General features: G+C 45.0%; 2 protein-coding genes across 2 annotated transcripts; both read left to right on the top strand.

The window, feature by feature from the left end:
* Positions 1-2,452: 2,452 nt before the first annotated feature.
* Positions 2,453-6,391, top strand: LOC109953126 (butyrophilin subfamily 3 member A3-like; the record flags this gene model as incomplete). Its single annotated transcript, XM_020588528.1, has 6 exons — positions 2,453-2,609; positions 4,224-4,334; positions 4,429-4,770; positions 5,585-5,863; positions 5,951-6,091; positions 6,210-6,391. Coding segments are annotated over exons 2-6 (1,050 nt in total), but the record flags the coding sequence as incomplete, so codon positions are not given.
* Position 6,392: 1 nt separating this feature from the next.
* On the top strand, positions 6,393-10,048 carry LOC109953125 (trichohyalin-like). The gene is made up of 2 exons (XM_020588526.1): positions 6,393-7,664; positions 7,734-10,048. The coding sequence occupies exons 1-2, from the start codon at positions 6,642-6,644 to the stop codon at positions 8,205-8,207; spliced, it is 1,497 nt and encodes a 498-aa protein (XP_020444182.1). The 5' UTR covers positions 6,393-6,641; the 3' UTR covers positions 8,208-10,048.
* The last annotated feature ends 786 nt before the right edge of the window (positions 10,049-10,834 follow it).

A 10,834-nucleotide genomic window follows, 5' to 3' on the forward strand; every position in this document is an offset into this window, starting at 1 on the left:
CTTGTCTGCATGTTCTCCCTGTGCCTGCGTGGGTTCTCTCCGGGTACTCCGGCTTCTTCCCACAGTCCAAAGACATGCAGCTCAGGTTGACTGGTGTAGGAGTGAGTGTGGGTGTGTGTGGTTGTTTGTCAACATGTCCGCCCCTGTGATAGACTGGTGACCTGTCCAGGGTGGACCTCGCCTCTTGCCCAGTGACAGTTGGCATTGGCTCCAGCTGCCCTGTCACCCTCTTTAGGAATAAGCGGTATAGAAAATGGGTGGATGGATGATGCATTCAGTGGTGTTGTCCAGGCCCACTAAGCTTTAGGTGAAGTGCAAGGGCTTCAGTGGATAAAAGGACTGTATTTATATAGCGCATTTTCACAGTGTGTTGCACTGGCTAAAGCGCTTTACAGGGAGATTCACACATTGATGACGACAAGGCTGCCACACAACGGCGCTAGTCAAGCCACCGGGAGCCATTTGGGGTTCAGTGTCTTGCTCAGGGACACTTAGGCATGTGGGGAGACCAGGAGTCGAACCACCAACTTGCTGGTCAGAAGACGACTGCCCTACCTCGTGAGCCACAGCCACATGTGATGTGTGTAGTTGCCTCTGCACCAGTGGAGGATGACAGTCTGCAAAACCACAACACAGAGGGCACCAAGCTGAACGTTTCCATGGAGCGTCCTGGAGTCCTGAAAGCAAACTGTAAGAGGATGATCACACACACACAAAACTCTTAAAGCCCGTGTGGGGCCTCTTCATACAGTACGTTGTATTAAACCCTGTTCTGGGACCCCTGAGACCCCAGACAGAAGTAACTTAATCAAGCTTATATAGAGCCAGGTCTCTGAAGAAGGCCAGGTTTATCTTGGCTGAGCCCAGTCATCCCTTGTTTGGAGAGTCTAAGTTGCTCCCATCTGGTCGTAGGTACAAGCAGCCAAGATGCCAAAGTCAAATTTGTTCCAGCTGCTTTTGGTTTTCTAATTATGGTCAGATGAGTATTGTGCCCTCTTTTCAACTTATGTAACCATTTATTTCCTGTTGTTATAGTTGCTATTACTATGATTATTATTTTTATCATTTTTGGGGCAATGTGGTGGAGACGGTGTGTGTGCTACTGGCTGTACAAAGACTTGCCCCTTGGGGATAATGAAGGATCTGATCTGATCTGATTTGTAACGTCATCGACCTCAGTCATTATTAAAATTATGTCTGTTATAATGAAATTAGAAACAGGATTCAGTCAGTTCATACAGTTTAAAAAGAACATATGTGACTAAAAAAAGTGAGGGGCACATTTCTTTATTCAGTATTTTACACTTGGCAGACGTTAAGGCTATGAGGCCAGCGTTGGCAAAACAAGGGTTAAATACAGTCAATGCAAACAATTTTTATTTTCTTACAGCCTCCTGTTACAGAAGCCTGAACTGAATGTGCAGCTGTAGAAACGGTGACAGGGTTTTTCTTTCCAGTCTTTAGATTTGAGATAACGTTCATTAACATTCGTGCAGCGGACTGACAGCAGACCAGGATCTGCTGCGCCCCCTGCCGGCCTCTATCCACAGCTTTCAGAAATCCACTGCGCGCAGACAAAACTGGAATATCGTCGTTTGAGAGTGAAACCAAGCCCGACTTCGAGAATCCTTTAAAGTATTTTCTTATATTTCAACAGTACCGACAAGCGAACTGCGTGTCACTGGGTTTATTGTCTTCCACTGCTCACTTTAGTTTTACTTTCATTTGTAACAGAAAGCCAGAGAATAGGCCAGCAACCAAGGGATGTGGGGGATCTAGAACTGACGTTACTGATGGAATCCGTCGTGGGTTTTCATATAATTTCCTACGTACTGTCATTAAAAAAGAAAAAACCGTGTGTTGCTATAAAGAGGACACAGCCTTGAGGCTAAATGTCACGTTTTTAGCCTGTTAATCCAAAGCCAACATGTACTAAACAGATCTATATCAGTCATAACACAGCTGTGGCTTGTTTCTGTAAGCCTCCAGCAGTCTCCGGTTGTCCTGCACGGCCAGAGTCCAGTCACCTGGAACATCCGGTGCGCAGGTGTAGTTTGTGGTGGCGGGACTCAAGGACGCAGAGGTTACAGTAGGTTTTCCCTGTAAGATGCGCAGACGTGCACGTCGAGAAAGCCACTAGTGTCTGGACAAATGCTTCAGCAGGGTAGAGGACGATCGTACGAAGGTGGTGAAGAAGAAAAAGTAGATATTCACTCAGTGTAAATGTGCCCAGCATGTCTGAGTCCATCTTTCTGCTGTAAACAATCCGACGCTTACATTTCTAACAGAAACCTCGTGATTTATTATAGAAAGTCATATAAATGAGTGTAACAGGAAAGGAAACGTAGAGTTGTGTCTTTTTCCGCTTTTATGGAAACTTTCAAATATGTATTTTAGTATGAAGGACTGTTATATTCCACCATGACTCACACAAGATGTTGACGTAGAAGCCCCACAATGCCGCTCCCACTACGGCGCACTGCGCTGCGCGCACACGCCGCTGTGTCCTCACCTGGAAACAGTCTGAGCCTTCATCCAGGTGATCGGAAGTGCTTCTCCTCTTTCCCGTAACTTTGATAGGAGTGTCTGAGGGAGACGTTCAGAAACAGGTAGGCACTAAATGTCGTGCACTGTGTGTCACCAATAAAACACTGGTTCTGGTTTAAAGCTCGGGCGCAGTGTGGTCTCTGCGGGAGCGAAACCGCAACTTGGACGTTTTTAAAATAACATTATTGTGGAAATTCGAGAGAAAACGTTTTGTTGCTGTTGTAAAATTCACTAAGCCGTATTGCAACGTATGATTTTAGGGTTGGGCGTGTTGTGACAGTATTAATATCCATCCAACCGCGCCCTTTATGAAAATGACTGGTTTTCTAACTACATCTAACTACAGCTTTAATCGAAAAGACTGGACTAAGCCTTCAGCAGCAGCTCAGCTGTGGCCTGAGTAATAGAACACCAAATGAAAGTGAAAGCAAACTGTTATGTAACCAACGTGCAGCCAAAGACCCGCAGATCACACAGGACACTTTGTAGGACTCACCCTTAGAAAACGAGTCTGAAACGTTATTTCATCGGACTCACGCACGAACTCTCCCGTTTATTTCTCTTATATTGTTTGTGCACATGAACTTGAAGTGTAGCTCCGCCGCCAGCAGAGGGCGCCACCGTGTGTTTATCAGTATTACTGTCTTTAATCTAAATCTGGAAACGTTGAAAACTGTCGTCTCCTCTGCAGCTCAACATCTGTTTTGGCCAAAGCTTCTTTAATCTGTAGAAAAATATTTCTAACCTTGTGTTTTGTTGAAATTACTTACTTTATTGTTTCTGGGTTTTATTCACAGTACTGTGTGTACCAGTAGTAGTAATACCTGCGAAGTATTCATTCATTTGTTTTCACATTTCACATTTCCTTCTGACCTGGTTAGAACCCAGTGTGTAGAAAAGCACTGGAGCGATAACCCTTCCCTTTACCACAGACCGAGCTCACACATTTGATGAAGCTGACACAACAGAAGCATTGCTAGTGCACACACACACACACACACACTGTCTAAAATGTTTTATAACCAAAAATTGATTTACAGACAAATAAATACACAGTTATGACAGTGATGTTGCCTGTTTGACCCCAGAGAGATCTGACAGTCTGTTACTTTAAAAAGTCCACTAACATAAATCCAGTATTTGGGATCTACTGTAAAACTACAGTGTACTTGATTTGATTTGATTTGATTTGATTTATTCTGTCAAGCATGTAAAGACAGTTGATATGTCAACACACATAATTTTACACATATCCAACAAATGCTAATCCAATATCAATGTGCTTATACCTAGTACATGCTTGAATGGAGTAGGAAGAAGTCAGACTTATCCAGTCCTACCCCATGACATCATCTTACCATCATTGGTTTGCAAGCAGTATCTCTACATAGATAATTCTCTTCTACACCACACAAGTAAGGAGCAGAAAGCATCCAAAGTACTGGTGTTCCCAGAGAGATCAGGAGCAGATGAGAATCCACCGAGTTTAACTCTAACAGCTCAGACCCCAAACAGATGTCATTTTAGAAATCAGTTCAAAAATCATGTTTCTAAGCAGACACCATGGGATTAACCCCACCAAGCCGTTACAACAGTGTTAGACATGTTTTGGTTTGCGGTTTGGTGGAGGCGTACTGCCACAGGGTGGTCATTCCTGTTGTTTCTGTTTCCACAAGTCAGGATGTTTCATGTGAAGGACAGACTGGGCCTCAACCTTCAGCGGGGAGCCATCAGTCTTCTGGGGGTTCACACCGTTGTCTTCCTCGCCCTGATCTGTTCATGTAGAGGTAAATTCAACACCTGCTTTATGTTAACATGTAAAGTGAGTGCACGCACTCAGCCTTTTCACAGAAATGACAAAAAAAACCTTGTCCTTTTCAGGCCAGTCCAAGGTGATCGGTCCATCTCAGCCAGTAGTGGCCACAGTTGGCGATGACATCATTTTGACGTGTTACCTGGACCCTGCTGTGGATGCTTACGGCTTGACAGTGGAGTGGGCAAGACCTGACCTGGACCCCAGGTTTGTCCACGTGTGGCGTGACGGTGCGGAACTAGAGAACATAAAGAATCCGTCCTACAACAGCAGAACGTCGCTGTTCGTTAACGAACTCAGACACGGAAACATCTCACTGAAACTCTCCAAAGTGAGACTGTCTGATGAGGGAACATACAAATGTCTCGTTCCTGGACTGCATATTGACTCTGCTGCTCAGCTTGTTGTTGGTAAGTGAACATACATGTACTCAGAGAGATTCTTAACCTGTATTTGCATAAGTACTGGATTTGCTTGAAACAGCCTTCATTCACATGTGAGTCTAAATCAGAGTTGTCAGTTCTAAGTACGGATCCATACTCGTACTGATCTGTGCTGTTAGCATTTCTTTTTACCTCAGTAGTAGAAGCAAAAAGCACAGTTTTCCTGGATGGATTTTTTTCAGCTCGTCCAAACAACTTTATCCAACTTATAATTTAGAAGTAAAATGTCTGGCACTGGACTACAGAATCCACCAGGTGTTTCTGTCTTATCCTCAGGGCCTTCCTCATCCTAAAGCGTCATGTGGCTCCTGGTTCCATATCTGTGATTGTTCAGTAGCGTTATTCAAAGTAATAACATACATTAAGATTCTGTACAGTGTCATGTTAATGACTAACTCAACCTGAAAGCTTAAATGTAAAGGAGACAAAGCAGGACTACCACTACACATCACTCTGCATTAACACGGTTTTCTCAGTCAGTTGTTCACTGTTGTCTTTAAAATGTCAGTGAAAGGTGCCTGCTGTAAGAGACAGAAGTTCAGCGATGTTTTCAAACTGATTCTTTTATTCAACAAATGATCCAGAGCTGTGACAGTAATAATCACTTTGCAATTACATGTGACAAAGAAAAACAGGAAATCCTCACAGTTGATGAGCTTTAATTAGCAAATCATTCAAATAGTTGATGATTTTATTTTTTGTCAACTGATTAATCATTGCAGCTCCAGTGAAAACGGTGTTTAAACCACTGGAACTAACTTATAATGCCCTGGATGTTTAGGTGCTGTCTCTGTACCTGATGTCCAAATGAACCAAACCAGCAGTGGAGTGGTCCTACAGTGTGAATCCAGAGGCTGGTACCCGGAGCCTGAGCTGCTGTGGCTGGACGCTGAGGGAAACCTCCTCCCTTCTGGACCTACAGAGACAGTCCCAGGTCCTGATGGCCTCTATACTGTCAGCGGCAGAGCGACTGTGGAGCAGAGACACGGCAGCAGCTTCACCTGTAGAGTCCAACAGAGCAACACCAACCAGAGCAGAGAGACTCACATACAGGTTGCAGGTAGACAAACTAGTTTGTACATAAATGATGGGATAACTTAGCTGGACAGTTGTGTTCAATGTGTTGTCCTGTGTCTTATCATTTCAGATGATTTCTTCATGGTTCCCAGTACTCCCAGTACTCCCAGTAGTCCTGTCATTGTTGGCATGGCTGTTGGTGCTGCTGTTGTCCTCCTGCTTATTCTCGCTGTTGTCTTCATTGTGTACAGACAGAGACAAAACAAATCTAGTGAGTTATTTTCCTTTCCTTCCTGCTGCTGATTGTGTTGTACAGCCAGTAACTAAGAGCAGCTCTCACTCAGAACATGTCGTTACTAACTCCATTTGTTTCTTTTCTGTCCACGTAGAAGACAGGAGGAAGAGTCCTGAGGAAGGAACTGAGGAGACGGCGGACCAACGGATCAACTTTAAATGGGATGACACAGGAGTCCAGGTTGAGAGCGAAGCAGGAGAGCATATACCACTTATGGCAGGAAGAGAAGAAGAGAATGATGTAGACAGCAGAGCAGAGAGGAAGATCACAGCTCAGAGATCCTCAGTTTGTGAGTGGAAGAGAAACACACCAAGACCAGCTTGTGACAAAAACAGGGCTGCTGAGGGATGTGGACAAGGCAGCAGGAGAGAAGGGACATTCATCTGTAAGTACTGGACAAGAGGCTCTGACTTCAGTGGGACAGGAAACACAGCAGGGGCAGGACAAGACAGGAGGACAAGTGAAAGCTGACAGGAGCAAGGGTGAAGGAGACAAGACAGTGAAACCAGTGGTTGTAGACCAGTCTATGGCGACCACTGATCCAGGCAAGAGAGAAGGAAAGAAAAACAACAAAGCTTCAAACGACAATCAGGAAGTGAATCATCCAAAGAAAGAGAGAGCAAAGAACAAGACTGAGCAGGAGGAAGTGAAAAAAGTAGGTTTTGTACTGACCCAGCAGAAGAAGCAACAGGAGGAGCAGATAAAACAGGTGGAGGCAGGAAGACAGAGGATGGAGAAGGAGAGCAAGCTTCAGTCAGAGACACAAGGCAAAACAGAGAGAGGGCAAGATGAGAAAGAGCCTGAAGCACAGAGAGAAAACAGTAACCGACATCTTTTAGAAGACAGAAAACAAGAAGGGAAAAACTCAGAGCGTAGAGATAAAAAAGAAAAAGTTCAGAGAAATGTTAGTGGAGGAAAAGAAAGGAAGGCTGAGAACCAGAAGGAAACCAGTGAGAAACTAAAGGAGACGGAGGAAGAGGAGAAGGTGGAGAATAAGAGTCAGAAGCTGAGACCAATCAAGAAAAAGAAAGACAAGACAGAGTCCGAACCACAAAGAGGAGACGCCAACCAACATGTTTTAGAAGCCAGTAAACAAAAGGCAGGAGCTGAGGACAAGAAAGGAGAATGTCAGGAGGGAAACCAGAGTCACATTAATGTAGGGACAGCAGAGAAACAGAGCAGACAGACAGAGACGCTTCCACCAGTCAACAGGGAAGCTACAGCGAGGACAGACCTCAGAACACCTGAAGGCCCAGCAAAGACACAGAAGCAAGACGTCCGAGAAGAAAACAAGCTTCAGACAGAGAGAGAACAGGAAGAACCATCTCAGAGAAGTGAAAGCAGCCGGCAGCCGGCAGAGTGTCAGGACGGAGCCCAGGGAGGGACGCTGGACACGAACACAGGAGTCAGCGCTGATGGAAGTCAGAGGGAGGTCGAGAAGAGAGCAGGACCACAGCTGGGGCGAGGACAGCTGCAGGCAGAGACACAGCTGGAACGAGGAGGACAGCTGCAGGCAGAGACACAGCTGGAACGAGGAGGACAGCTGCAGGCAGAGACACAGCTGGAACAAGGACAGCTGCAAGGAGAAACACAGCTGGAACGAGGAGGACAGCTGCAGGCAGAGACACAGCTGGACATGAACCCTGTGAAGGCTGATGGAGAAACCACAGAGCAGCCAGAGCAACGTGTCAGACTGACAGACAGAGGAGCTGAGAGGCTGAGGGACCTGCAGGGGGCAACAGTGGGCACCGACAGCAAACAGGATGCTAATGAAACACAGAGAAAAGTCAGCAGGCTAAGAAAACAACGTAAACATGGGAAAGAGCTGAATGTTGATCAGCAGCAGACGGTCAGGAAGAGGAAACAGCAGGATAGAGAAAGTGACAGTGAGATGGAGGTTGATGGAGGAGCTGACATGGAAGAACATGAAGTATCTGTGCTTCAAAAAAGGATGAGGATGCAACAGGAAGCACAAAATGAGAATCAGATGGAGGTTGACATAGCTGAGCCTCAAAGTAGAGAGGGGACATCACAGCAGGACCAGACAGTTTTGTGTCAAGAAGACCAACAGGAGCTGATTGAGACTAGTTAAACAGTTTGTATTAAGTTAGTCACAGAAAAACAATGAGGAGTCATTTACAAAGTTGACATTTGGCAGCTGTTTGCAGTGAATGAGTGAACACTGGGCAGCTCTTTCCTCCTAAACCTGGTCTGTTGTGACAGACAGTATGTTGATCATTTCTCTCCAGGTCTGGTTATAAAATATCAGACCTGAGACTCACTGGTCTGACCTTTACCCTCGGCCACTGGTTTGCTTTCCTCTGGTTTTTTAGTTCATACAATAAGGTTTATTGAGCTATCAGTTCAAATGCATCAGCCTGAAAACAGCAGACACACACCACATTCAGTCTGCCAGCTGCATGTAGCACATACAGCTGTGCTGAAGGTTTTCTGGGAGCGTGAGGCTTCACTGAGCAGACATGCCTCTGCAGCAAAGCTCATCCACAGTGTGTTTAGTCATGCAGGGCCTCGTCAGTCGGTCCAGGCTGAAACGTGTCGCTACCCTCTAGAGACCAGAGGAAGAACCCTCCTGGCTGTGGTGATCCTTTGGGATGGAGTTCATCAGCAGATAATACCCCTGTGTGCAGCGGTATGCTCATACAAACACCAGGCTGCAAGATAACTGCAGAGAAATCCATGAGGAGTAGGACTTCCTCTGCACGCGAGGGACATCTCGATCAGCTGCATTAATTATTAGTTGTACATCAGTACAAACCTGGGAGCAGCATGTTTGGTAGCGTCCCAGGCTCAGTCATTAGACGATGGATTGCTATGAAAACTAGTGCAGACATTCGATGGCGTGCAGTGACTTTGGTGATTGACTTTTTGTCAGCCCTCATTCCCATCGCTGTTCTTTTATCAAGGTTTAACATGTAAAGAAAGGTGTGACTGTGTCGACCCCCAGATGTCCCTGGATGAGCGGCGCACTGTAAAGCCCTGTGGATGAATGAGCTCTGTGCTGCTGGGTAATGACTCCAGACGTCATTCACAGCTGGTTTCCCAGTAGAGGTTTACCACTGGTAAGACAGAGCACATCGCCCCGTGTAGGCTTCCCTCTGCTGGCTTCCCTCCGCCGGCTACCCGTGTCCTGTAGGATACCATTTAAAAGTCTCTCGATGATTTTCAGAGCTCTGAGCGGTTTAGCCACCTGCTGAGACAAAACCCTATGGAGGAATCAAAGCCTGAAATGTAAATGTGTAAACTGCAACTTCACTGTTGAAAACTGTTTTATGTTGCTACGGTTTAAATCTGTTTTTATATTGTTTTTTTTCCTTCAGGAGAATTTTCACAGAGCCCTGCTTGTATCTGACAGAAAGCACGACGGCCGGCAGTGTGAGGTCAGGTGGTGTGTTGGCGCTGCAAGCTGGTACACGTTTGGATAAATAAAGCTCAGATCAGTGTTTACAGAGCTACACTTGTTCCTTTAGACATTAGATTAGCAGTAGATCTGTGAACACGTCCTTGTTTGCTGCTTTTAACCACGACTTAGGGCCCCTGGCTCATCATCTGAAGATGACTAACAAACCTAAGGGTAATGCTTGACAGTGACCTAAGATTCGACAAGCTGATCAACTCAGTCGTACAGTCTAGTTTCTTTCACCTGAGGTTGCTAAGTAAAGTCAAGTCAGTTCTTTCTTTTAATGACTTTGAGATTGTAATTCCTGCTTTCATAACCTCTAGGCTTGACTATTGTAACGCATTATACCTTGGTGTTAATCAGTCGTCTCTCACTCGTCTTCAAATGGTCCAAAATGCCGCTACTCGTCTTTTAACAGGTACCAGGAAATTCAAACATATAACCCTGGTACTGGCCTCTCTTCACTGGCTTCTAGTCCGTTTTAGAATTCATTTTAAGCTATTGAATTTTGTTTTTAAGGCTCTTAATGGTTTGGCACCGCCTTAGCTCACTGAGTTGGTGAGGTGGTGTGAATCAACTAGATTACTCAGATCCTCAAGCCAGTTTCTGTTAGAGGTTCCCAGGGCCAGATACAAACGCTGGGGTGACCGTGCTTTTACTGTTGCAGCTCCTAAATTGTGGAATGATTTACCTTTTAATGTTAGATCCTCTACAGACTTGACAACTTTTAAATCATTGGTTAAAACATATTTATTCACTTTGGCTTTTAATACATAGTATTGTCTGATGCTTCATCCTTTTATCTGTTGATTTTGTGTAGTATGTCTGTTTATGTTCTTATTTCTCTATTGATATTATTTATTTCTGTTTTTTACATTGCCTTTGTACAGTACTTTGGTCGATCAGATGTTGCTCTTAAAGTGCTATATAAATAAATTTTGATTGATAGTTCTGGCTCATATGTTGTGCACAGACCTGTCGCTCAGCTGTGGGATTCTGTTGGGGCTGTGTCCTTGATTCCAGAGACGGGAACTGTCTCAGAGACAAACTTTGTCTTTACTCAGAATTTCTCACTGTTGTGTTGGCAATCGACTCTGTCATTGTCCGGAGGTGGACTCTGTTGTCCACAATTCCTCAGAACATCTGAACTTCTGAGCTGAGTGAAAAAGACAAACTCACAATGGAGTGACGTCACCAGTAGCATATAAAGTACAGGACATCCGCTGTAAGTAAATGTGCTCAGGCTCCATTACTGGACACGGTAACAACTTCAGAGTGAAAACTAAAAATGAAGTCCAAGC

This window comes from Monopterus albus, unplaced genomic scaffold (assembly GCF_001952655.1).
Source record: "Monopterus albus unplaced genomic scaffold, M_albus_1.0 scaffold548.1, whole genome shotgun sequence".
NCBI classification, from domain to species: domain Eukaryota; kingdom Metazoa; phylum Chordata; class Actinopteri; order Synbranchiformes; family Synbranchidae; genus Monopterus; species Monopterus albus.

What these genes read in the sequence shown, in the direction of transcription:
- LOC109953125 (XM_020588526.1), top strand. Translation starts at nt 6,642, where the DNA reads ATGGCGACCACTGATCCAGGCAAGAGAGAAGGAAAGAAAAACAACAAA. An exon ending in AACGAGGAGGACAGCTGCAG is followed by an intron (nt 7,665 to 7,733) that starts GCAGAGACACAG and finishes GGACAGCTGCAG; the next exon opens with GCAGAGACACAGCTGGACAT.